The sequence below is a fragment of the Anolis sagrei genome, chromosome 2, assembly GCF_037176765.1.
Source record: "Anolis sagrei isolate rAnoSag1 chromosome 2, rAnoSag1.mat, whole genome shotgun sequence".
Lineage (NCBI taxonomy): Eukaryota > Metazoa > Chordata > Lepidosauria > Squamata > Dactyloidae > Anolis > Anolis sagrei.
This window is the reverse complement of record NC_090022.1, coordinates 104,842,933-104,870,911: the sequence shown is the minus strand read 5'-3', so window position 1 is coordinate 104,870,911 and position 27,979 is coordinate 104,842,933. Positions and strand designations below refer to the sequence as shown.

Here is a 27,979-nt window from a genome sequence, read left to right as displayed (position 1 = left end):
AGGTCTATAGCACTGAACCATACCAATTAAAGTGGGGTCAAACTGTATTAATTCCACAATGTATTTCAGGACTGGGCAAACTTTGCCCCTCCAGGTGTTTTGGACTTCAACTCCGGTAGGCTGTTAGGAATTGTGGGAGTCAAAGTCCAAAACACCTGGAGGGGCAAAGTTTGCCCAGGCCTGGTGTAGTTGCACCTCTAGAGATTCGTAGGGAGGACACATTTATCAAATCTGCAAATAATTAAACCTGCAAATGTGGAGGGCTGACTGTAATATATGACACTAGATAGAACTGCACAGATAAAAATGACATGCAGGGACTTATAAAAAGCGTCTTGTCAACTGATCCCCATCAAGTGATTACTCTTTTGAGTAAGAGGCAAGGAATTATATGCTTATCCTGTTATCTCCTGTCTGTAAAGCACAGCCATTTTTAATAATAAGCAGGAATGGAGTTTGGGAAACATAACCTTTAAAACTGATGGGAGTACCGGCCCCAAGTACCTAATCTCTTTCTCTTCTCAATCAAGTCTAGTCAAAACAGAGAAAAGCAACATTCTTAAAAGGAGGAGGCTCCTTATTTGGAGGCTTTTAAACAGAGGCTGGATGGCCATCTCTCGGGGGTGCTTTGAATGCAATATTCCTGCTTCTTGGCAGGGGGTTGGACTGGATGGCCCAAGAGGTCTCTTCCAACTCTAGGATTCTAGGATTCTGTGAATGGTTCCACTCTATATGGTGATCCATCAAAGAGAACACACATTTTTTTTCCAACCAAGGCATTATCCTTATTGCTATTTTTAACATTATAAATGAAGTTTTGTGGTGTGCTGCACTGCCTCCCACTTTTTTCCACGACTTTTTGAAACTCAAAAATTGCAAAACAAAATTGCCTAATGACTTGAAGATGGTCCCCTAGATTACTAAACGCCTCTCAATTAATGCAATCCATTACATAACTTTAACAATAATTAATGATAATTTCACATCTGTCATAATTTATTGCACAAAGCTAAACAGAAGCCAAACTACCGACAAAGTTCATTTAATTTCTACCCTACTTCTAATTAATTACTTTAATTTGTATGTAAATAAAAATAATTATTCATGTCATTATTGAGATAAAATGGCTTCCATTCTTTTTGGGGGGCTGTTGTGAGTTTTCCAGGCTGTATGCTATGTGCCAGAAGCATTCTCTCCTGACATTTCGCCTGCATCTATGGCAGGCACTTGTGCGTTTTCTGGCCTGCATGGCCATGTTCTCCTGACGTTTCGCCTGCATCTATGACTGGTATCCTCAGAGGTCGCCTGCCATAGATGTAGGCGAAAGGGCAGGAGAGAATGCTTCTGGAACATGGCCATACAGCCCGGAAAACTCACAACAACCCAGTGATTCCGGCCATGAAAGCCTTCGACAAAACTGAACTTTCTCCGAGGCCCCAGTTACTCTAGTTTTGCTCTCTAACTGCATTTGCTTGGATTCTTACAATGTGTGCATTCTACGCTGTAGAATTAATGCAGTTTGATAACACTTTAACTAATTGGCTCAGGGCAATGGAATTCTGGGAATTGTAGTTTGGTGAGGTATTCGCACTCATTGGTAGACGCACCCTCTATCTGAACTTTGGTTACGCGCCATCCGCCTTCAGCTTGCACTTCGTTACTTCAGATCACATATTACCCCTTTGCCATACTGACCGTCCACGCCCAAGGCTGCTACAGCGCATGCTCAGTGCCCTTTGACGGGAAACCGCTGTCATGTGCGTCAATTTTCTTTTAGAGCATGCTCACTCGCTTTACCAATTACGAAGTCCCTTTTCCTCATATCCCTGCCTCTGCCACAATCCACGCATGCGCATAAGAAGCTGCCTGAAGCTTAAGCCGTGCCTTCATTGTGCCGGGGAGTTTGAAGTCTCGCGACGATTGGGAAGTCTCGCGCGGGATTGAGGGCGAAATTTAAAAACAGCGGAAGGGAGAGGAGAGAGAAGTTGGTGAGTGGCGCGGTGGTGAGGGCCTCCTCTCTTCCCTTCCCCTCTAGTCATGTATCGCCACTCATCCTATATATTTCTGGGTACTTGTCAATATAATAAGTATGTCCCCCCCCCCTTTTTAGTTTCCTAGTGGCTTCCAAATACACATCAACTTAAGCAGTGAGCATCTTCTTGCTGAGGATATCTCCCCCTCCCGCGAATTTACATTGGCGTGCTCTGGGAAAAGGCTTTTGAAAGTTATCATTATTGTTTAACACAATTATTAGTATTATTCTTGTTATTAGTTCCTATTTACTCTTCTGTTCCGTAAATGGGAGACTACGAATAAAAACGGAGTGCTTTAAGGCCTCTGCTACTTATACCTCTGTCCCCTTGGCTCAATGACAAACCTCATCGTTTATTTGAATAAGCTTAAAACTATGTGCATCCTTATGAAAAACACCCATGGTTATTGGATTTCTGAACATTTCCTGTACCAGTATGCTGCTCACCCAATACATTTTTGCCATGGAGTCTCTGCAGGATTAATAGCAGTGACGGGGGAAAACAATTGCCATGGAGATGATGATGGCAGATACAGGCAGAGAAAAGTGTCTCGTCTCTTATTATCTCAGATACTTTTCTCCCTAGGAACATTCCTTTGTATTCACAAAGCTTACCAACCATCTTGGGAAGGTGTTTTCTAGAAAAGTGAGGAATTCCTTGTGCAGATTCCTCTTCTATCTCGAGTATTGTAAACAGGGTCTTCTAGGTTGTGACACCCAACTATTAGAAGAAGTTCCCCAGAGATATTAACTTGGCACCAACTCTTTACAGAACCAGGGACAAGTGCGTTCATGAGTGCTGCAGATATCCAATGGTTCATGCCCACTAGAACAATGTTTATTTATTTATTTGTCGTGTCAGGGCAATCAGTCAATTATATTACATTTCTAACAGAACAAAGCAAACAAACAGACAAAATACAAAATTTGTGAAGTTTGGCAGTTGATTAAACGTCCTTTGACCAGTATCTGGCCACTTGGAGTGCTTCTGGTGTTGCTGAAAGAAGGTCCTCCATTGCGCATGTGGCAGGGCTCAGGTTGCATTGCAGCAGGTGGTCAGTGGTTTGCTCTTCTCCGCACTCGCATGTCGAGGATTCCACTTTGTAGCCCCATTTCTTAAGATTGGCTCTGCATCTTGTGGTGCCAGAGCGCAGTCTGTTCAGCACCTTCCAAGTCGCCCAGTCCTCTGTGTGCCCAGGGGGGAGTCTCTCATTTGGTATCAGCCATTGCTTGAGGTTCTGGGTTTGAGCCTGCCACTTTTGGACTCTCGCTCGCTGAAGTGTTCCAGCGAGTGTCTCTGTAGATCTTAGAAAACTATTTCTAGATTTAAGTTGTTGACGTGCTGGCTGATACCCAAACAGGGGATGAGCTGGAGATGTCTCTGCCTTGGTCCTTTCACTATTGGCTGCTATTTCCCGGTGGATGTCAGGTGGTGCAATACCGGCTAAGCAGTGTAATTTCTCCAGTGGTGTAGGGCGCAGACACCCCGTGATAATGCGGCATGTCTCATTAAGAGCCACATCCACTGTTTTAGTGTGGTGAGATGTGTTCCACACTGGGCATGCATACTCAGCAGCGGAGTAGCACAGCGCAAGGGCAGATGTCTTCACTGTATCTGGTTGTGATCCCCAGGTTGTGCCAGTCAGCTTTCGTATGATATTGTTTCTAGCACCCACTTTTTGCTTGATGTTCAGGCAGTGCTTCTTGCTGGTAAGAGCACGGTCCAGAGTGACTCCCAGGTATCTGGATGTGCTGCAATGCTCCAGTGGGATTCCTTCCCAGGTGATCTTCAGAGCTCAGGATGCTTCTCTGTTTTTGAGATGAAAGGCACATGTCTGTGTTTTAGATGGGTTGGGGATCAGCTGGTTTTCCCTGTAATAGGCAGTAAGAGCACTTAGAGCTTCGGAAAGCTTCTGTTCTACCATCTCAAAGCTCCCTGCTTGAGCAGTAATGGCATGATCATCAGCATAGATGAAACTCTCTGTCCCTTCTGGCAGTGGCTGGTCATTTGTGTAGATGTTGAACATGGATGGAGCAAGCACGCTCCCCTGAGGCAGGCCGTTCTTCTGTTTCCGTCATCTGCTTCTCTGGCCCTGGAACTCAACAAAAAAGCTCCTGTTTTGTAGCATTTTTCTCAGGAGGAGGCGGTGGTTTACAGTATCATAGGGTTCTGACAGGTCTATGAAGACAGCTCCTGTGATCTGCTGCCTTTCAAAGCCATCTTCTATGTGCTGAGTCAGGTTCAACACTTGCGATGTGCAGCTTTTGCCTTTTCTGAAGCCAGCTTGCTGTGAGATCAGACATGGGTCTATTTTTTCCTTAATTCTATGCAAAATAAGTCTCTCCAGAACTCTGTAGAAGTGGCACAACAGGGAGATTGGTCTGTAGCTTTTTGGGTCATTACAGTCTTTGCCTGGCTTCAAGATGGCGATGATTCTTGCTTTCCTCCAGATTTTGGGGATCTGACAAAATGCAGTGCAGTTGTTCATCAGCTCCAGCAGCCAACACCTTGCTTTTGGACCAAAGATTTGGGAGGATGCCCTTCCCAAAAGATTAGCTTGCCAAATGGTTTACAGAAGGCAAGATCAGCTTTCATCATTGAAGAAAAAGCTTTAATTTCCTGCAATGTATAGCACACTGGACGGTCATTTTAGCAAGTGTTCAATGTGGAATGTTAATTCAATCCATAAATTCTGCCACTCTCAAGGCCAGCTCTGACATTTTGACATGTTGCTCTCCAGAACCTCTTATTGTGCTCTGAAAAAATATTCAGCACACCCAACACTGAATACATGAGCCCACTAGCTCTAACAGACAAGAGTTCTTTCTCTCACCCTGGACTTTCCACAAATATATAAACCCAACTTTCCTAGTTTCCAACAGACCTCACAACTTCTGAGGATGCCTGCCATAGATGCAGGCGAAACGTCAGGAGAGAATGCTTCTAGAACATGGCCATACAGCCTGAAAAACCTACAGCAACCCATTGATTCTGGTAATGAAAATCTTTGACAATACATTAAACCTGAGGTACACACACATACTTATATATTAGAATTGCAGCCTCTCATGATCCTAACAAAACTACAAACTTCTGTATTCAGTAGGAGGCAACCAAAGCAGTTTAAGCAAAATTGTAGTGCTATGACTGTGTAGTGTGAAGGGAATCTCCGTGCCCTTTCTTGTTGTTTCACCTCCCAAGCAAGTTGAGGCTTGCTGCTCTCTTATCCCTTTCCTTCCCATCCCTCTCCCAGAGTGTGCTTTTCTCAGAATACTCTGTTGCTTCAGGTGAGGTATGGGACCCTCTTCACAAAAGCCATTTGCAAAGAGGCAGGTGCGTGACAAATGAAGACATTTCTTTAGTTTACACAAATATAGTATTCTGGCAAGGAAAAGCATGGGACATCTACAGAAAGGGAAGTATGGATCACAAAAACCTTTCTACCAACCTGACTGATATAGCTGTTATTTTGGGTAAAATTATACTCTATAAATGCTACTTTTTTGTTCCACTTGAAGACCTTCACCTACCCTTTTCATTGTTTTTTTCTCTTTTCTTCAGCCTTCTTTGGCCTTTCCTTGAAATATGGTGTTTTGTTTGTTGTAAAACCTGCTGAGATGCATTTCTGTTAAGGTAGGGATACAGAAAATGAGCACAACTTCTGCCTCTGAAAAGAAATGTTCCTCCAATCTCCAGCCATTTAGTACTGCAATAACTTTAATATTTTGTTGGGCATTTAGGTATCCAAAGAGAAGAACCAGGCGAAGTAACCGAGGTAATATGAGTACATCAGATCTTAGTATTTTAGGTGGGAATTATTTTTAACTTTTCAGTGTCTGTGACAGTAGATATTTGGGGACTGGAGGAAAATTTCATTTGAGGGGGTAAAATGAGTGTTCAGTTTTTGTTCGTATTTTGAACAAAGTATTTAAGTCAGTTGTGTGTTAGAGCATGTATGCTGCATGAGAAAGTTTTCAGCTTCAATTGCTGGCATCTCCTAGAAAAATATGTACAATTTCTGACTCTGACTGATGTTGCCCTTACTGGACTGGATTGGCTAATGATTTTGCTCACTTTAAAGGCAGCTTTCTGTCTGCTGATGCTAATAGCCTGTGCTTTGTTGAAAAATTGTGTCTTGCTCTTTAGATAGGGTAGTTAATGTCATGTGTCAGGGTAGACTTATTTTACTAATGCCATCAACTTCACTGCACTGGACACTTTGTCTTGAATGCCCGATCATCTCCCAAAGCAGTTACTTTACTCTCAGCTTCAGAAGATCCTCTGAAGATTCCAGTCACAGATGCAGGTGAAACATCAGGAGGAAATGCTACTAGAACACGGCCATACAGCCTGGAAATCACACAACACTCAAGTCCTATGGATTTTTGAGGATGCATGGATGGGGGGGGGGGGGAGATGCCAAGAGAAAGGTTCATCAAGCAAACCCTTGTTGGGATTATCTTCTATGTTGAAATGTATGTCCTCAAGGCGAAAGGCTATGCAGATCCAGAATAGTGTTCGAAGTCACTTATGGACCCTCCACCAAGTCTGCCCTTGGAAGAAAATCATACTCGGCCACAAGTGATTGCCAGTGATGTAAGTTGAAAGTTCATGTTTATAATAGAGTTGTTTTGGATCATACTGACAGATCCATTCATGTAGCAGTTATTAATTAAAGTTAAGGATAGTCTTCTCTTCTTTGGGTGTACGCTATGAGAAGTATGTGGGATCAGAGATCAGTTTGAGATTGGATGACAATTCTGCAGTTTTGAAAATTGGGTGGCAATGTGAATTTGCCTTGCACTGAGTCAAGCTATTACTCTGTTTGACTGAGCACTTGCACCTTGGGCCGGCAGCAGCTGTTTAAGATCTCTGATAGTGATGTTTCCTAACCTGATACCTGAGATCTTTTGTAACTGGAGATAAAAGGCTTATATCTGTCATCTTGCACATTGAAATACTTCTACCTCTGAGCTGTTCCCCCACTTGTTTTCGGGGAGTGTTATTTGTGTATGACAGAATGATGGTAAAAGTTTAAAATATTTGTCAAAATTTAACTGATGAAGTCTGTACTTACCTGTCTCAAAAGTTCTCACTGGGAAGAATTTATCTCCTAAACTAATCAGAAAAAGATTTTTGAAACACAGGTTAACTGCAGGATCTATCTTCTCATATATGAATAACTATCTTCACCCTTTAAAGCCTCAGAGTTATACTGATGACCATGGCTTGGCACCATGGTTTTCTTTTTCTCTGGTGGGTAAGTGTCTTCATAGTTGAACTATCCATGATCACTATCCCCTCCCTTTCTAAAGGTTGAAATGGGAAGGGCTCTGTATGTTTTGCTTCAAAAAGATTACAGCTTAGAGTTGGGTAGGGAATTGAGAACAGGGTCTGAAATTGCACTAGCCAACTCTGCAGTCTGTGTTTGTACTTTATACAAATATCATCAATGCAGTATAAAAAAGATATCTTTCAACTTCTTTATCAATGTAGTTTCCTTGTGTGATAGATGAGGCTGATTGGCTCTGAGTCAACCAACAAATTTTGTGGCCTAAAGAATTTAGTTTTGGTCTCTCCAGTCCTAGTCCAGCACTCACAATGCTCCACTCTGATAGGTATTCTTAAATATTCCAAACAAAACAGCTTAAAGATGATGAGGCAAATGCAAGGTGCATGTGGCTCAAATCACAGTTCAGATGAGAGAGATTATAAATTTATTAAAATGCACAATCTCGAGTGATGGCAACTTTCAGAAACATGATTTGCAAACTACTGTATTTATTCAAGTCTAATGCGGCATCGAATCTAATGCGCACCTTAATTTCCAGTATATGAAATGCAGTTGGGTAGTACTTTGGTCCTCTCTGCTCCATTATAAATAGATAAGTTATTTTGAAGGAAGGATACAGCTAGGAATCAATCTGCAGTGCGCCATGTAGAAGGAAAATAGTGGTAGGGCTGTTCTGTTTTACTCTTGAAGCAGTGCACACTACTTCGAGCAGCAAAATTTCTAGCCCGTGGGCCATGTAAGGCCCTCAAAATCATTTGGTCAGGCCCTGTGCAGGGAATGTTGCCAGCCCCAGCCCGCCCACATAATCCAGCTCTTCTTCTGAGCTGCTATGCTGACACTTCTGTGGGTTGGGTGTCATTTAGCATTCAGATCTGAGCTACTTCTGGGTTCCTCTCCTTGCACAGGTGCGTTCTGCCTCTTTTGCTCTTGTATATAAGATTTGTAAGAGTTTGTGTGCACAGGCAGCTGCTTGTGCTACATGGCTTTGGAAGTTTAATTTGATTTTTAATATATAACTGTATAATTTATAATATAGACTGTTAGAATAATTTATTTGTAATAAATATATGGCTTGCAAATGTTGTTATACCTAAGTGGCCCATGGCAGAAAAAAAAGGTTTTGCACCTCTAACTTGGAGAATAAGATAAGAAAATTTTCCCCAGTTGAAAAAATATATTTAAAAACATGTTTAGGTCAAAAATCTAGGTACCTTTATAGCTCACCTTTTGTCTCATCCTTGAAATAATTCATCTAAGTTTCTGCAATGGAAGTGAGAGACAGATTGGGTTTGCTAGACTCCCTCTTCTGTATTGTAAGGGCAGTGGCAATGAGTTTTGGTAGGACATGAATGTAATGATAGTTTTTATAATTCAGGCAGCACTATCTTAATTAAATGATTTGCCAGTGTATGAGTTGGCAGACGTCTTTTCTGCTGACTGAACTGGCCTTCTGCCAGTTGATTTCAGGGATCAGGGAGCAAACTGGCTTGAAGAGTCAAAGAAGGGACAAACAGAGGGGGGAGGAGAAGGGCAATGTCAAAGCCATCCCCTCCCATCTCAGGGAAACTACCAGTGACCAGTGAAAGCTCAACTAGCCCTTAGAGGTTTTCGTGTGTTAAGGTTGTGTCTTTAGTCTGTAGTACTAACTACAAACATTTACTAAGGAAAAGGCCTGTTTGATTCTAGTTTGTCTTATTTCTAAATATAAATGTTTGTGAATCTAAATTGATACATGTATGTGGAAGGAACTCATAAAAGTCCACATAGATGTAATTACTGTGTTTTCAACCTTATACCTCCTATGTCATTTACAGTCTACAAATATACTAAAATATTTAACTTTTTTCTGTTTTCTTTGTAGTGCATGATAGGTGGAGTGGTTTGACATAGCTTTTAAATAGTTTCTGCAAGATTCCCTTGTGCTGAGCTTTTGGGAGTAATTAGTGTATAAACTACGAGTCAAAATGTTATAAAGCTGTGGGAATTTTGTGTGTGAGTTTTACCTGATAGAATTGGGAGCAATTTGATTTAGACTGTTAAACCCAGACATTATTTAAAGCTGGGTAAACAATGCTTGGGGAAAACCCATTTATTAGTTGTCTTGGAATGTGTTGGACGAGAAAGAGTGGTGAGAGTTATGGTGGTCTTGGTTACAGAGAGGCACTGTTCTTTGACAGCCTCATAGGCTTCGGAAGCCATGGAAATAGTGAGCAGCTGCTTCAAGTAGATTGAAAAGGATTTGCATTTCAATTATCTCACCATGTGATTCTACCTATTCTGGGAGGCAACAGTAAGGGCGATGGAACAAGCTTGAAGATCTTCGAAGAAGTAAACAGATTTACTAATTAAGAGTTGTTACTAGATTTATGCTTACAGTATCATAAGATGGAATATACTTGAAGGTGAGTGATTAGTTTTTCTGCTACAAGAATGCTGGGCTTGCCGGCAAGAAAGGTTTTTTTGTTTTTTGTTTTTTAAATGTAGCTTTTTTTTCAAGCTTGCTGTTAACATTTAGTTGATGTCTATAGATAGTTTTGTGTGTTAAGATAGTTTTTAAAATTTTCCAACTCAACCTTTCAATTTATATTTACCATGTTACACTTTAAAATGGCTATGAAGATCTTTTGTACTGATTCTAATTTCTTTCTTAGTACCCCTTCAAGGTCCTCAAAAGAGAGAAAATACTATTCCTACTTCAACATACACATAGTATTGCTGATGGTCAGAAATGGGGAGATTATGATGTAGATTACTGTATAGACTGAAGCTAACAAGCCTAATCAGTTTGAAGAGGATAAACCTACTTAAATTCATTGTGACTATGTAAGTAACAGTACTTAGCAGTCAACTTTCTTTACTACTCAGTAAGGCTTGCGTTCAGTATTAATACTATATACAATTGCAGACTGAACACTCGCAATAATTTGGGCCAGTTTTTAAATCAGATTTGCTTTGCACTCGTGAGTAATTATGGTGCTGAATATCTAGTTTCAATGGGTAGAGGGAGGACATAAAGATTTTCTTGCAGTCTCTGATATGTCAGTGTAATACTGGGCTATACATGTTGTTGTGTAGTTTTCAAGATTGCGAATCTCCTAGATGCAAGGTTACGGTATTTAAAAGTGGCGCAAATTGACTTTACAGAGCCCACTTTATTATTCTGGAAACATTTTGAAAGAATTGCAGGAATCTACTAATTCTTGAATAAGCTGAACGCTGACACATGTATTTTAACAGATTATCATTAACATTGAACTATAAAAATGTCCATAGTTTTTTAGGCTAGTAACACTAAAGAAAAAGTGAAGAACTTACATTCTTTTTGGATGGAAGTTTGTTGCTTTGAAATTTCAAATACTAAGCTTAGAAGGAGTTAGAAACTGAATTCTTAAAATTAGTTATATACTTCAGCATTGTGATTATAGCCTGGGGAAAGATTTTATTCATTATGTTGTCATCTAGCATACAAAGTATCGCACTATTGTATGTACAAAGCCTTTTTCTCCTTATCTTCCATTGTTTTATTTCCCATTTTCACAACACTAATTTTAATTGTGCTAAAGCACTATTCATTTGTGGTTGCCGAAATGTCAGTCACCAAGTTCTGCGAATTGAAAAGCAATTTCCACAGAGAAAGAGCAAAGCAGAAACAGGAAGCAATGTTTGCTTTATAGACAAAAATTACGTTAAAAAAGGAAAGCTAATTGGCAGGTGTAGAGAAACCTTGGGGGGACTAGTAAGTACAATTGACATATTAACAATATTGATTCATCAGAGTACAAAAATCGGTAATTTGGATGTAAATGAATTAAATTAATTGATTAAAACTTGTTTCATTATTATCATTATCACTAATATTATAATGCAAAGGCGAGGCACTTGAGCAGCTCACAGTGTGGTATGCCACCATCTGCTCTAACCAGTAGTAATTTAAGTATGTTGTATCATGACCATTTAATTGTTAATGTATGTGTCATTTACATAGAGTACGAGTGTCGAAATGGAGACTGATGCAGATACAATTTCACGTCTTCGGTGTCAGCTCAAAGAAGCCGAGGAGGAAAGAAGAAAAGCAGCACAATATGGCTTGAAGTTGTTGGAGAATGAGAACTTGTTGCAGAATCGGCTAGATGAACAGCAAAATGAAATGGTTGCACTAACAGAGGTGAAATTTCACCTAGGTGTTTTTAACTAGATCTTGTTTGCTTCTGCTTCCTGGTATAAAAATAGAGATGCTCTCGTATTCTCCATCAAATTTAAGATGTATAATAAATTTTAAAAAATGAGTGAGGTCCTTGAGACCAAATTGCTAACTAAGGAGAAAACCTTGCATAAATTGAGGCTGAATTTTCTTAGCAATTGCTGCCATCATGTGGAAAGTGTACCGTTTTTTCCCTGCCTACTCAGTGGAATTTCTCTTCTGCCCATAGACTAATTATCATGAATTACACTATGTAACAAAATTTGAAAAAAAAATCTGTTCCTGGTTTGAAAGTGTTATTTCCTGTTTAATTGTGCAGTACTTACTTTGAAAATAGTTGTTATACTCCAGCAATTTTATTTTTGTGGCTGAGGGTAGTACTATTACTTCCTTCCATCTAGGTTCTTTGCTTGTAATTTTCCTCAATGAAAATATGCCATTTATAACTTTCCAACATATTTTTTGCAGTTTCATATACATTTTTCATGATTTTATGATAGAACCAATTAGGAAATGATGTTTATGACCCAGGAAGGAAAATCGAGTTACATAGTGTTATATGACCTGTATTTTGAGTTAGGTAATAATACAGTCGACTGTACTATCATAGTTAATGTTCCAAAGGGCTTCCAAATCAACACCTGTGATTAAATGTTAGATGTGCTTCCATGTGCCCAGTAGGTGTGAATCCCGGTCTTCCCCATTTGCTACTCTGGACATCAATGCTTGGTTTTCTTGGGAAAGCAATAGAAAGGGAGTGCAGTAGTATAAAAGGTGCTTCCTTGCCAAGGCCTGTGAATAAGCTTCAACATCACATGCTTGGCAGGCTATTTCCTGATTAAAATCTGTCCTGCACTGCTGCAACTCTGTCAAATTTGTTTTCCAGAATTTTGAACAAGAAAAGTACACTCTTCAGAAAGAAGTAGAACTTAAGAACAGAATGTTAGGAAGTTTGAATCATGAATACGATGCTCTTAAACACCAGCAAAATGCACAACTGGATGTTCTACGTGAACAGCTGGAAAGGGCCCATGGGCAAGAAATGAATGAACTTAAGAATAAGGTTTGTGATAGTCACATATATTGTTGCCCTCAAGTAATTACTTAATGCACTTGGAGTGGTTGTAGGCATAATTCATGTTTTGTCAAAATTGCTCTGAATTTTGAGCAGTTTCCTTATTTACAGTACTAAATAACTGATTAGATTCCTAATAAATTTGAGTACATGGTGTATAATAAACTGAAAATATAAACAATGATTTGTTTTGATTTTTTAAAGATTCTAAGCAGTATGGATTGACTAGTTTAATGTTAGTTGTATATAACTGGTCTCCTTTCAAATTGTAGAAAGCTCGTGAGGTGAACAGAGACCTTCAGATGCAACTTGATCAATGTTATTGATCCTGTTTCTCTGTATTTTCTTATGTAACTAATAATAAAGCACATGTATTTATGCTGAAAAATCTTCTATTTATAAGGTGGAAAAACTGAAATCAGAACTAGATGAAGCACTGCTTAGTGAGAAACAACTAAAACACAAAGTCGATCATCTGAAGGAGCTCATGGCTTCTAAATCAGAAGAACTGCGCTTAATGTCAGAACGTGTGCATGACACCATGTCTTCAGAAGTCCTCAACCTTCAGCTTGAGCTGCAGGCAGTTGAACAGGCAAAGGTATGCAATCTGGATACAGTATTCCCCACCCCACAGCCCGATTCTGTATGTGTAATATCACATGTATAATACCTGAGGTATTCAATTTTACTACTATAGAATCCTGTGTAGTAGTTTGACTTATATAGGACAATGGACTTTCCACCACAATTGCATTTTTAGAGAAAACATCCCTCCAGGAATCTAGGTCCTTCAGTAAAATTCTATGGTTAGTTTCCAGCAGAAGTTGATCATAGATTTGTGTCAGAAATTCCTATAGAGGCATTCTCTCAAATAAAAAAGCAATTTCTATCATCATGGTTTTTTGTTTTCATGGGGTTTCTGTACCACTAACCCCAGCAAATGTGGATGGCTGATAATAATTTAGCATTTTGAAAGCAATTGAGTTGATATTTATCCAATCTTGTATAGATGACTGAAAAGACATTAATATGGCAGTAAATACAACCTAAGGTAAATCAGTTGTGTGGTACTTTGTTTTTGGCAGGCAGACCTTGAAGAAAAGTTGCGTGATCTACAATACTCCAAGGAGCAGTTGGAACTTGGAAACAGCAATCTGACTAATCGAGTAGCACGTTTTGAAGAAGAGAAAGAGGAGAGAGAAAAAGACCTTGTTTCATACTGTAATGCATTAGAGGTGATTTGTGCTTAATGCTGAAAGTAAAGGGTGGATAGTTTAACGCAAACTTGCTGGAACTTACATTTTAGGGAAAAAATGATACTATTTTGCTAGATGACTTGCTGAAATTTTGGAACACAAAGCTAAAATACTTGGCTTTTTTTCAGCAACATACGGTGGGACTGATCAAGTAGCGGGAAGGCTGTTGTAGTTTCGACCATAGCTTTATGTTGAGGTCGCAACAAATTTCTGGCAGGTGCGGACAACAGGGAGGGAGGGAGGAGATAAGAAGCATTCTCTTATGCGCTGGACCATTTTTTTCCCCCAAAACCTTGTAGCCTCAGCTTGCTTTAGAGAGAGAAAAAGGAGGAAGAAAGAAGAAAGGGAAGGCTTCTTTGGGGAACCAAGGCTTGAAGCCTAGGCACTCCTGTCTATGAGTGTCTGGGCATTTCTTTCTCTTCCCGTCTTTTGAGTCTTGTGGGTCCCTCCTTCCCTTCCTTCTTGTGAGTGTTGGTCTTCCCTTCCCATCTGAGATTGGAGGTTTTTCCTTTTCTTCCTCTTAGGCATCTGGGGGTAGGAGGCTAGGTCTTCTGCTCTCTCCCTTCCTCCCCCTTTCCATCCTGTTGAGTCTTTCTCACAATGAGAGAGTTTGGACTGGATTCTTTCTCTCCTTTTTCACCCTTTCTGTTTCCTGACTTGGGTGTCCCACATGTACTTCATACACCTTGCTTCCTCGATGCCTCAACTTTGTGCTTATTTATCTGCCCATGAAGGCACTGAAGTCCATGAGAGTTTGTTTCCCTTGAATTCTTTGCACAAAGGAGGAGAGGGATTGCTAAAAAAACCCAATTGGTTTAAAATAAAATTATGATTTATTATCAGTAAAGGTTTGATTTGTATATGTATTTTATATGTCTGGGATCTTGTATAAATTTCCGAGGCCAAAACAGAGTATCGGGTTGAAAAAGTTTAAGAAGCCCTGGTTTAGAACAACTTATAAAAAACACAACTGTGAATTTCCAAAACAAATTAGTAGAAAATATAATTTACATGGGCTCCCTAAATTTAAGAACAACCTCCTTGGGAATACCCTTCAGGTCTTCCTTGGTCTATTCAAGAAGAGCTTACCCTTGAGACTAAAGATAGGAGACTTGTCTGTGAACAAGATAATTTAAGGCATGAAGCTGCTCAATTGTCACCTTAATCCTTGACCTGCTGACTTAACTATCCGTGCTGCTAAATGAAAGTGCTGGGAAAGGGATAAGACTGTGATGTGTACTACTAGAATATGCAGTGGTAGTGATGGACGTGTTGCACTGGTGAAGTAACAGGAGCTCAGAACCTTAAATAAAATCTATTGAGCAAAAAAGCAGTTGTACTCGGATATGTATATAGTTGTATATAACTGGTCTCCTTTCAAATTGTAGAAAGCTCGTGAGGTGAACAGAGACCTTCAGATACAACTTGACCATGCATTGCAACAGGCCTTGGATCCTTCCAGTAAAGGCAATTCTTTGTTTGCTGAGGTACCAATTTTTATTGTTATCAAACACTACAATACAGTCCCTGTGTCCATGAGTTATATGTTCAGAAACTCCCTGTGCAAAATACCAACACCTAGTATATTGACCATACTTGGGCTGGAAGCATACCATACGACAGAGAGTCCCATAAACACTTCTGTTTATGGACCTCTCCAGGTTTTCCAGTGCTATTCTATGGTATGGTTTGGCTGGCAAATGTTTTTTGGAGCATGGATAAGTGAAACCATTGATATTGAGTCTTTGGATAAGGCGGGGGGGGGGGGGGGGGAATCATACTATATATACCAGTGAATTCTTTCAAAGGCACCTTACTTTTCAGAACTTATATCAATTTGAATGGTTCTTTCATATTATAAATCACGACTTTAATTTCCATTGTGTCATACTTATTGTTCACCCCTTTGAGTCCTTATATTGGGAGAAAGGCAGGATAAAAAGGAAATAGTTAACGAATAAAGGAAAAAAGTTACAATGAAATACTTTTCAATTAAATAAAAAAATAAATAGGGGGTGAACAAGTGATTGCTAAATGATGTGACATTTTTTGAAACACAGAAATTAAAATAGTTCTGACAGTTTGTGGGCTTCTAATTATTTGGCAATAAAGCACATGGCACAGAAGCTTCTGTTGACATAATGGTTAGTATCAAATGTCACTTAAGATAGTTTGCAGGGCAAATTCTTTCCTACATTCTGCATGTTTTACTAGGAAATTGCATAAGTGAATTAACTTGAAGCATTCTTTTGTTTATGTATGATAGGTGGAAGACCGTAGAGCAGACATGGAACGTTGTCTGATCAGCACGAAAATAAAATATCAATTGTTACAAAAACAGCATACTTTCACTAGAGAACAGCTGCAGAGACTAAAGGTAAAATTAATTCACCACAGTCTTTGTTAGAACAAGTGGGTAAAAGTTAGGAATTCAGAACACAGTCATTACGATTATAAAGACTTTTGTATACAGGATTTCCAATTGTCAGGGATCAATTTGTTACTATTCTGCCATACATGCCCAAATCAATAATCGTCAAGTGAGCCAGAAAGCTGGGTTGTTCTAGTTTTTTTTTGGGGGGGGGCGCTATATGGTCATGTTCTAGAGGCATTCTCTCCTCTAGAACATGGCCATATAGCCCGAAAAAACCTACAACAACCCAGTGATTCCGGCCATGAAAGCCTTTGACAATACATTGAGCAAGAAAGCTCTCTTCTGTCACTGAGAGGGCAAGAGATGACAGTGAATATCAGTTACTAGTAAACAATTATCTGGACCTGAGAGGTGATAAAACTGGACTGGCTGGAAAAGACTAGGAAATAAGGAAGTCATCTTGTAACACGAATAACCCTTTGATGGCTTTGTGTGCTGAGCTTCATGCTATATTGTGAAATTGTTTTGACATGCCAATTTGTTCCAAAAGCAGTTTGATTAATGGCATGGCAATTTGATTTTTTTTCTTTGCATTTTTATCACCTTGTTTAAGGTTTTTATTTGTTATATGTACATCTAAAAAGCAAAATGGTTGTAGAAACACTGACCCCCAAATCCCACATGGTTTATAGCTGCAGATGGCCACGCTGTTGCGCATGAAAGGTTCACAGGGCGAACATGATCAGCTTGAACGTTTGCAAAATATGCTTCAGCAAAAGAATGGTGAAATAGAAGAGCTGCTGACGAAAATGAAGCAACTAGAAAAGTCTGTGGTAGGTCAATGGGCAGTCTGTTTTCTCAAAGATATTTGTAGCTAGATTAGGAATGGGAGAAAAGTGGGCTGAAAAAGGTGACACAGTAAGCACAAAACAGGTTATGTAGACACCTAACTGGAACACAAGTAAATATCCCATATTGCAGGGTGTGCAAGTTATTTCAAAGAAAACAATACAGTCAGGATAGCTTCCAAGAACTTTATTGGCCTCTTCAGACCATTCATTCTTCCCTTTGTGTTCTAGGACATAACACTTGTCTGAATAGCTCAAGGGCTAAGCCCTGGTTTAAGGCAGCCAATTTAGGTCCATATTAACAAATTATGTTTTAGAAAGAGCTCAACATGGGAAAATATATTTGATATCTTCAGTTCTACTGCAAGGTAGCATATTCTCTAGCAATGGTGCTGTCAAAAGTGTGCCCAACGGTAGCCCACCTCCACACTCCTCCCACTCCATAGTCCCACACTTACTTAATTGTCTCCATGAAGAATACACTGTAATTTTGATTATACTCAAACCCAAGTTACTGTAATGGCCAGCATCAAGTACTCAACTTTTTTTTTTTTCATTTTAACTGTTTCTCCAGAAGGGATCTGAAAATTCAAGAGCAATGAAACTTTCGGACACTTCAGAATGTGTAGGTTCTGAAGATGGGTATTATACTGATTTGCTTCAGATGAAACTCGAGAATTCAGAGTAAGTTTTATAGGTTCAAAGTATAACTTAGTTTGTAGTTTATTTTCTTGGGCTTCATCACCCACTTTAAACTGGCTCATGTTAAATAAATACTGTGCATGTATAAAAATGAAAAATCTGGGTCAACATAATCTTTTAAATAAAAGTAAATTTTGTGTAGTTATACTGCCAATGCAGTTCCAGAAAGGAAAGGAAAACCACAAAGTAACTATAGATATGGACAACTAGTTTCACATTTACTTTACAGCTGTTATCTCACACCAGTCATGATGCTGCACCCTGAAGCTCCAGTATAATTATTAAAGCTGTAAGGATCTGAATATTGTCAGGAATGTTTTACACTTCCTGCCCTTAGGTGTGATAAACAGCACAACATCCTTTGCCTGTATTGAAAAAGTTAACACCACCCATAACATATTTATGTTGATAATGTAAATATGCAAAAGGTAGAATTTTTCCAGAGCTTTATCTACATTGCTTAAAGCTTATGGTAAAACATGAGTGAGGTTAACTTTCAAGTTAGGCAAGGAACTAAAATATCTTCCATATTTATTATGGAAATTGTTTAAAAAGGTTCAGAAATTGTTGGGCTTTTTTTTAAAAAATCATGCCATTAAGAAGAATTCTTCCTCTCAGGAAGCTGAAGCATTGAGAACAATTTACTAAAGCAGCTTGGAAGTGATGAGACCAGGGCATGGCTTAATGCAGCCTTGATTCTGCCACAACAAAGAGAAACAAAACAAATATTTTTATATCAGGTGGGCTCCTCTCAGTGATCTCTCAATTGACTAATCAACATCCTGTGAAGACCTGTCAATTGGTCTCTAAATGATTCTTGCAGGAATCCAGTTCTTATAAAACATTTGCTAGGAAAATGGAACAGAAAGTTACCCCTGAATGTGCAGAAATAGTGGTTGTGGTCTGTAGCTCCCTGAGCATATTCTTTGTTCAGAAATTAAGCCCTTTGGAGAGGGGAAGTTGAGTTTTGGTGCAGTTATTCTACTCAGGTCCAACATTATGTTCAGTCTACAAAACATTTTTTTTCAAACTCTGTTTTCGAGAATGCTTTGCCAAGCTTCTATAAGCACCCTGATAGGAAGAGCATGCTGGAATGATGTACATCAATTGTTCACAATATTTGATCTCCCAGATGTTTTGGGCTTCAGTTTCCAAAATTCCTGACCATTGGACAAGTTGACTGTGGCCTCTGGGAGTGGAAATCTGGAGGATCAAAGGCTGGGAATCACTGATGGAGAAGTAGGGAGATGAGAAGAGAATTTATCCATGTCCTCTACAACATCCCCACTTGCACTGAAGTAATGGGAGGATGCTTTAGGGTAGGAAACCCAAAAACACTTCTCTAACTAATGGGGGATGGAACTGATTCGCAAATATTCCTTTAAGAAAATTGAGGTATGTTTCTGAATTATGCTCAGGATAACTTTTATGGCATCACTATTGGCACTGAGCGGTGGTCTTTCCAAGCTGTTCAGTATTCTTTCATTCCCTATTTGCACCAGTACAAAAGTAGGTTACCATAGGCTCAAAAGACGTTTAATGATCAGATCAGGTTTTCTTTGTACATTGCAATGATGAACTCTTAGAGTGAACTATTCTGGTTTTAATTGTGGTTTCTTACCATCACTTTCACATCTATGATATTATGCACATGTATTGTACACATGTAGTGATGGGTTTAGCAAGTTTATGTACTAGTACTGTAACTGGGCTAGATGATGTCAGAACTTAATGTCTACACAATTGTTTTAATACTCATATCAATGTTTATAATTTTGGCAGCAAAGAAATAGAAAATTTGAAAAGTGAATTGTCTTTACAACGAATGAAGGCTTTATTTGAAAGTCAGCGAGTCTTGGAGATGGAGCGAAAACTTCATGCAAATGAAAGACAACTTGAGGCTTGTCAAAGTGAGAACATAAATTTGCGTGTGTTGTTGGATGAATTGAAAATCAAATACGAACCTGAAGGTAACTATGTCTGTTCCCTAGTACATCACAACTTCCATTTAGTGTGGGAGTATCTGTTTATGGTGGTGACTACTTCAAAAAGTAATATTGTGAAATGGTATGTGACTCATTGTAAGTTTTATAGCCATGCTAAGGAACACAAGCTAAATAGTGAGGTCAATATGTTTTGTTTTTTTTAGTCAGATTGGGTATAGGTCTTACATTCAAATGTGTTCTCTAATACACGTACTAAAGCGTATAGGTATGCATCACAGGAAATGCATCATTGATGCAATTCCTAAAACAGTATTTGTTGTTGTTTTTTTTTACATGTGCTCTGAGTGAATGGAACTAAAATGTAATTGCTCTGTGGCATGTCTTTTAATTAGATCATGTCCAAATGGAACTGAGTTCCACTTAAAATTTCCTTGATGGATTGTCCAAAGTCTCTTTCCTTTCAGGAAGGATAAAACAATATATTCATAAATACATGTATGAATTCATCTGTCCTAAACATCACTCTGATTTGGCTTTGTGTTTTCCCTCCTAGAATTAATGAGAGACCCTGTCAGTCCTAGGAAGACCCCAGCGGACATGCTTTTGGAGAGTGTAAATAGCAGAATGTCTTCTTTTTGTGAAATGTCTTACAAGCTGTCTCCAAAGAAGGAGGAAGCAAAACTAAGTGATGCTGGTCTGAAGACTAGGCTTCAAGACATATCAATAAATACCATTCCTTCTCTAGCAATGGAAAAAGGGAATGATCAAGCTGGAAGGAAAAGAGTTAAAATTACAGAGGAACAAATTGACAGGACAGCTTTAAATAAGAAAAATGGGAATGATATTGGAGCATCTCGTGACACCAGGTCAGTGTCTTCTCATATATATGCACGAGGCAATCAGCACAGACCTGCATCTTTGTTCTTCCGTTGCATGAACTGTGTTATCCACATCTTCATTTGCTTTCTCAGTATTGCATGCAGTGTAATTCCCCATTTCCAGCTGCCTAGTTTGAAATTTTCAAAATTCTTTAAAAAACAGTCAATTAAAGAGATCAAAAAGGACTCCTAAATCATGAACTTCAGTCTTCCTTCCAAATGAAAGGTTTCCTTAACTTTTTAAAATCACTATTATCTAACAGCTTATATTATGCTTTCTGTATGCGTAAACAATTTGCTTAATCACTGTACTATCCTTTCATGCTCAGTTTCTATTGACATGTTTTATAATATAGGGCGAATATTTCAATAAAATATGGACAGAATTGACTTTCGGAATTGACAAAAATTCCATTTGTAGATTTCAAAATACATTAAATGCATGGAAGGGATGAGATAAGTATCTAATGTATACTAAAAGGGCTTAATGAAATTAGTGGGAAGAGAGGTCATAAGACAAGCTTTTCTTGAAGTGGAAGACGTTAAAGTCTTCCAGAAGTATAGTTTAATTACAGCTTGGTTTTTCCTCCAGTGGTGTGTTGTGTTTGTGGTATGTGATTTGTGTTAAAACTTTTAAGGATTAGCATCACGTGATTGATTTCCCCAGAGATACTTTCAGTTTTGAAATGTGCTGATACAGTAAAGTCTCGCTTATCCAACATAAATGGGCCAGCAGAATGTTGGATAAGTGAAAATGTTGGATAATAAGGAGAGATTAAAGAAAAGCCTATTAAATGTCAAATTACTTTGTGATTTTACAAATTAAGCACCAAAACATAATGCTTTACAACAAATCGACAGAAAAAGCAGTTCAAAACATGGCAACGTAATGTTGCTATGTAAAAACGTTATATTTACAAATTTAGCACCAAAACATTTCAATGTATTGAAAAAGCTGTGGATGTGGGCGGGAGGCAGACTGTGTTGGATAATAAAGAACGTTGGATGAGCGAAGGTTGGATAAGCGAGACTCTACGCTATAAACAAATTAGACTGCTTTCCAGCCCTCCTTTTGTTGTTGTTTATGGGTAGACTGGTTGTTTTGAATAGATTGGCAATAAAGGCCCTGCCTTAGTAATTACTTGATGATCTTGGTGAATCGGTCTGGTTTGTAGCCTGATAATAAGTGCCTTTAAAAAAAACTTAAGTCAGGCACAAAAGGTAATATACGAAAAAGAAACTAATGTGTTTAGAAAATAATGGCTTTGAATGATGACAAAAATAAGAGCTTTCCAAAATAAAGGAAATGTTTATGCAGTAGCTAGAAATGAAGGTTGCCTTACAGTGAAGAGAAGTAGGGTAGGATCCATTCTGAGTCCTTTGTGGAATTCTAGTATTCATTATTAATAATCTATTATGTTTGAGTACACAGTGGCACTGCAGTTCACTTTCATTCTTCAAGGGCTTGCGATGACCAACAAAGGAGGGAGTTCTGTCTCCAAAATTTTAGATTTTTACTTTCTGGGAACTTTCCCTTTGTTTGGCTTTAAAGATACTATCTTATTAGCAAAGCTTAACCCTTTGCTAATTGCTAGGGCTATAGCTAATAAACACTGCACTCTTTACCTTTATTATTAGTTTTTAATGGCCTTCCTTGATGTCTGTTAAATCGTCTTGGTGAGAGAGGGGTCCTTGGCAGCAACTACAGTTTTTCTTGTCAGATTCCTTTTTAAACTCTAAGCCAGTGGTTATCAACCTGGGTCCCCAGATGTTTTTGGCCTACAACTCCCAGCAATCCCAGCCAGTTTACCAGCGGTTAGGATTTCTGGGAGTTGAAGGCCAAAAACATCTGGGGACCCCAGGTTGAGAACCACTGCCTAAGCAAAGGGCTACTCACAAACTTAGGCATGCAGAAAGTCATTCATCTGAAAGGGAGAATTCTTGCTTCAGCATGCAGGACTGAATTTCACAAGATAATATCTCATTTTTCTTTGTTAAAAAAGCAAATTGGCAGGGTTTGCGCTGTGGGAACAGCAACCACTTAAAGTGGATCTCCTCTTTGGGAGTGATTGTGTGGTTTCTGGACTGTATGGCTGGGTTCTAGCAGCATTTTCTCCTAACATTTCGCCTGCATCTGTGGCTGGCATCTTCAGAGGATCTGATGGTAGTAAAGCATGTGGTGTATACCTGTGAAATGTCCAGCGTGGGAGAAAAGAACCATTGTTTGTTGAAGAAGTGTAAAGGGTGCAATTAGCAAGGAGAAATGCTGCTAGAACACAGTCATAAGGCACGGCCAGTGATTCCGGCTGTGGATGTCTTCAACAGTATATCGATCTCCTCCTCCTTAGCTCTGGTTGTCTCTGTGTCAAAACAAATGCCTAAATAAGTATTAGAGAGCAGAAGTTGGAGCTTCTGTGAAGAATATCTGATCTTCCTCTACCACGGAGGAATTTCCATCACTTTGAAGATGTCACAAGCCAGTGTGAGCCTCGCTGGTAACATCTCCCTCAAGAGCTTAATGTGGAGGCTGTTTTTCACTTCACGATCTTGCCAAAGCTCCAAAACTGGACAAATACCTAATTGGCTTGGGCATTTAATAAAATTAGTATCCCTGAGTGCTTGCTTTTAAATGGAGCTTGTACTCAAACCTATGGTTTCAGGTGATATCCCTGATAGTTTGTTGCTTTCCAGTTTTAAGAAGAAATCATAAGTTAATTATTTCTTTTTCGTGTTTTTTATTATTTTTTTATTATTGTTCCTCTGTATTGGGACACTTCTCTATTGAAGGCAATAAAAAGACAGGAAACACTTAAAGATATGAAGCATGTTGGTGTAGGTTTGGGAATGTATTTTTTAAGATGTGAATCAAATGAATGTTAATCATATGTGAAGTGGGTCTTTGGGAATGCAAAGACTGTAAAGTAGAAGGGCACTTTGGTGGACTGATCAGAGGGATTGTGAAGGATGGATATCTAAAGAAATGAGTGGCATTTGAAAAACCATAAAGTATAACAAAAAACAACAACCTTGTTTGCTATTCTTGGGGTGACACCCCCTGGATAGAGGATTTTTCTAGATAAACTGCACAAAATAAAGGTGGTTCTGAAATTGAGAATGTAATTTAAAAGTTCTTATATTTAATACCACCAATGAGGAAGCTGTTTCTTTGTGGAAGTAGAACGTTGAGGTGAGAAATGTCACAGAAGGGGCTTAAAATGCTAAATATTAGAGGAACTAGAACCAAAAAGAATTGAGCCTAAGGTTCAAATTGACTCCTATTTAAAACAGCATATCTTTTTCAGTAATAGAGAGCTAAGATTTGTCATGTTTAAAAATGAAATAACTTCATACAGCTATGTTTATAAGTCTTATCTGCTACAATTAAATTTCTAGAATGTCTACATCTTTTTTGGGTCTGTCTCTGTCCACTGTTTGCTGTTTTGTCTTCCTCCTCTGCTTAGCCAACTATGATGGGAATACATTTGCTGAAAGTTGAAAAATAACGGAAGATAAAGATCTGTGTTTAGACTACTTTTAAGCAGTACCTACCCCTTTTCTTTCATTCAGTAAATTCAGAAGGCAGTAATACTACTCATGATTCCAGCAGACTTTAAGGGAGATGCTTGTTCATAGGCCTCTTAAGTCGGTCTGAGATGAGAGGAGGGACAAGTCCAGTCGTTCCCAACTTGTGGGTCCCCAAATGTTTTGACCTTCAAACCCCAGAAATACTAACAACTGGTAAACTGGTTGGGATTTCTGGAAGTTGTAGGCCAAAACACCTGGGGACCCATAGGTTGAGAATCACTGGACTAGACTTTACATGCCAAGAAACAAAATGTTGGGAATTATGGGGGAATATAGAAAGAAACATTGCCAGCACAGTTAATATATTGTAGTGGAATACAGTAATTTAAGAAGCTAGGCCAGAAGTAAACATTCCCAAAGGCAAAGAATAAAAAGTATGTCAGAAAGAAGATTGAAGTCACATAAAAAGACTAGAGTTCTCACTTACAACACACTAAGGCATGGCTAGTTTTTTTAGCCACACTTCCATTTATGCTCTTAGTAATTATGAGAGTTTTGGCTAGCACTTTATTGTTTTATGTAAGTATAAAATGCAGAAGTCACTTGTGCAACTATTCTCATTCTGGGAAATACATGATGGATATTACCTCCCCCGTAGAATGGGATCACACCGCATGGAGATCATCCAGAAGTGTTTTTCATGCAAATTAACCTAAAGGTCATTCCTCCATCCCAAAAATTGGTTAGATATTTAAAAGTCTGATTAGGTCTTCATACAGCAAATGCTCCTATGTTTGTCTCATCTGAAATTATATGATCCTTGACTCAGTATGTTCTTTGTATTAGCAATGTGAGAACTGATGTATCCAGATGTGCCAGATGTATCTGCTAAATAGTAGTTTGATATGATTGAACTATTTGCTGGTAAATATTCATGCTGAAATGCTCCAACTTATCTATTTGTAATGCAATGTGTTGAATTAAGTGAATTGCTTTGTCTTTTTGTATGTCTACTTCTTGCTTATTTGTGGCATTGCATGGCTAAAAGAATACTGAATTTACCAATGCAGTCAGTTAATAATGATGGCACTGTTTAATCGTGTTTAACATATTTCCACTAAGTGTTTAGCAGTCTACATATTTTAACACTGTTAAATTTTTTTAAGTGAAACTAGAGTGGTTGCTTTACCTATAGGTTGATACCTGGACCTGGAGTAAAGACAGAAGAAAACTGCGCCGGTGCAGCTGAAGAGACAAGTAAATGTGAGAAGAAAGACATAAAGAAAATGTACCCTAGGGTATACATGTCTTCCAAACATGGTCCTGGCACTCAGTGTGCTCAACAGTAATGTGTGCCTCCAATCTTTTCTGTTCTTGAAGGACTTAGAGATGCAGTTATATACCAACATATAGAGACATAAAATTTGACCTAATTCTGCAATGCTTTTCATTACATATTGAGCCTTGGAGCACATGGCCTTCAGTGGAGTTTACATCTCTGAAAATTATTCTAAGCTACTGCCACAGTTCTAGGAAATATCAAATGATTAAAGGTGTGTGTGTGTGGCAGGGTAGTTAAGCATGCCAACCCATTAGTCAGCATAGCAAAAGCACTGAAATAATTTAAAGTAACTTTACAAATGTCTATATGTACTAATTCCACATACCCATTTAAAGCAGTGTGGTACATCTGTGGCAAGTCTACTGTGAAGTTTTTTTTTCTTCCCACCCCACAGTCTCATATTAGCAATATAAATATGTTTTTGCTACTTTTAAAACTTATAAAATGTGGTCAAAGTCTTATATAATATCTCAGACCATTAAAGTTTTTGACTTACTGTATTCAATTTGTAATCATTATTTTTCTTAATAAAGTTTGAAAATATGTAAATATAATGTATAAACATGTAGCAGTGCTTCCCTCTTGTGGTTTCCTTTATTATTTCTGCAATTCTAAAAAAAGTTCAAACTAAAGGTAAGCATTTTTAGTCTCACATCCATTATTTAAACACATGCTATATTTGTCATCTGTACTCTGTAAATCTATGTCTCCTGTGGATGCACTTTCAGAGCTATAAACTGCATTGAAAGCAGAAAATAGCTGAGTTCAGGTGAAGACTTTGCAGACTTGCTTCCTGCCAGTGCCAAAGAAGAGAATGGAACCAATCAAGGGAGAAACAGAAAGGTGACTTATTGAGGATTCTCAGAGGATGGTTATTCAACACTGACCAAAGGGCGACAGATCAATTGGTGCTGAATGTGCAGCAGAAAACCTATAATTGCTTACATTTCTAGCCAAGATAGGAAAAATCCTTCAACAGTGCTCTACTGTTGCAATGGCTATTTCTCAAAGAGATTGACATTGCATACTTAGAATTCCAAGGTACACTTTTAAAGTTACGGATTGTTCTAGGAAAGGTGCAAGTCCAAGACAATGAATATTTCGGTTGTAGAGCCCAGCGCCATGACATTCAGCACAAGGAGGCAGAACCAAAATTTGAATAGGCTCTGACTGCCCCCTTTATTTCTTCCTTGGCATCAGTGGTCAAAGGGAACACGTTCTAGAACAGTGGTTCCAAACCTTTTTTTTTTTTTTTTTACCAGGGACCACTTTGATTTTTGTTGTTGTTAACAGGGACCACAAGGTTCAAAAATAATAAACTATATTGATCTAAAAATAAACTTTATTCAACACTTTTCACATATTCATTAAACTTAATAGTAACATGAATTAAGAGTACTATCTATATATATAAAAATGCTCTGTGCATAATGAGTGGCTTAAAAACAAAAAAACTGCGGGGCCAAATGACCCCAAATTTGGCAATAAAACTCCTCACAATCCAAGGAGTGACCATCACTGAAAAAACTCCACAAAACACCTTTAAATTCCAAAAAGGAAGAGGACAACACACCTCCCCTGCCCCCTCCCGCTGAGGACACAGAATGAAAGTTCTGAAGCAACTGCGGCCCCTAACGAACACTAAGGCAAGGGATCAAAGGGCTGAGGAGGAGGAGGAGAGGGGGAGGGGAAGGAAAAAAGGGAGGCGGGCCACACTGTGCACACACTCTTGACTCTTCCCCACACACACTCCCACAGCATAAGGGAAGGAGGAAGGGGTCATACGGACACACGAAACTGACATGGCTTGGAAAGGAGCCCTAAAGACCAGCCCAACCTCATTTGGCAGTAAAGGAAGAAACCATCAAAGCCCTCATAACAGATGGCCAACCAGTTGAAAGGGAGCCCTAAAGGCCATCTGGTCCAACCCCCTCCTACCCACCTTCCCTCCCTCCCTTTCTCCACTTCCCTTCCTTCTCCTTCCCTCCCTTTCTTTCCTTCCTTTTTCTTCTCCTCTCACCAGCTTCATCCTCCTTTATTAAAACTACAGTGTAGATGCACCCAAAGTCAACCCTTCCACACTGCCATGTAAAATCCAGATTATCTACTTAGGACTGGATTATATGGTAGTGTGGACACATGCACACACACACACACACACACATGGATGGACGTTGGATCACTGGCTGCTCTGTGTGTGTGTGTAATATATAATTACAATACTTTATATATTACACATACATATATATACTATATAATACATACATATATTGTTATATATACTTTTATATAATGCTACTACTATATATTACTATATTAAATAGACTCATAGAATAGAGTTAGAAGGGACTCTACCATGGTATTGGGGAAGAACACATGGAAGGAGAGAAGAAAGGGCGGAAGGAAAGGGGGAAGGAAGGAAAAAGAAAGGGGGGGAAAGAAGGAAGGAGGGAAGGAAGGAAAGCAAGAGGTACTGAAGGAAGGAAGAGAAAGTAGAAAGGAAAGA

General features: G+C 38.8%; 1 protein-coding gene across 6 annotated transcripts; it reads left to right on the top strand.

Moving 5' to 3' along the window:
• The first annotated feature begins 1,863 nt into the window (after positions 1–1,863).
• Positions 1,864–26,049, top strand: SPDL1 (spindle apparatus coiled-coil protein 1). Of its 6 annotated transcripts, XM_060765016.2 has the most exons (15): positions 1,864–1,988; positions 5,595–5,666; positions 5,774–5,808; positions 6,522–6,629; positions 9,978–10,149; positions 11,312–11,491; positions 12,414–12,590; positions 13,006–13,200; positions 13,688–13,837; positions 15,247–15,345; positions 16,125–16,235; positions 16,925–17,065; positions 17,655–17,764; positions 19,565–19,752; positions 20,282–21,752. In XM_060765016.2, exons 6-15 carry the CDS (start codon positions 11,327–11,329, stop codon positions 20,797–20,799), a joined length of 1,854 nt encoding a protein of 617 aa, XP_060620999.2. In that variant the 5' UTR covers positions 1,864–1,988; positions 5,595–5,666; positions 5,774–5,808; positions 6,522–6,629; positions 9,978–10,149; positions 11,312–11,326; the 3' UTR covers positions 20,800–21,752. The 6 variants fall into 6 exon arrangements, with proteins under 6 accessions (XP_060620999.2, XP_060620997.2, XP_060621002.2 ...); XM_060765021.2 differs by lacking the exons at positions 5,595–5,666; positions 5,774–5,808; positions 6,522–6,629 and adding an exon at positions 25,327–26,049 and having other exon boundaries at positions 1,867–1,988; positions 20,282–20,594; XM_060765014.2 differs by lacking the exons at positions 5,595–5,666; positions 5,774–5,808; positions 6,522–6,629.
• Positions 26,050–27,979: the final 1,930 nt, after the last annotated feature.

Bases quoted from the DNA above. Each gene is read 5' to 3' on its own strand.
- SPDL1 (XM_060765019.2), top strand. From the start codon at position 11,327: ATGGAGACTGATGCAGATACAATTTCACGTCTTCGGTGTCAGCTCAAA. The intron at 11,492-12,413 runs GTGAAATTTCAC...TTTGTTTTCCAG, and splicing joins AAATGGTTGCACTAACAGAG to AATTTTGAACAAGAAAAGTA. The intron at 17,765-19,564 runs GTAAGTTTTATA...TAATTTTGGCAG, and splicing joins ATGAAACTCGAGAATTCAGA to CAAAGAAATAGAAAATTTGA.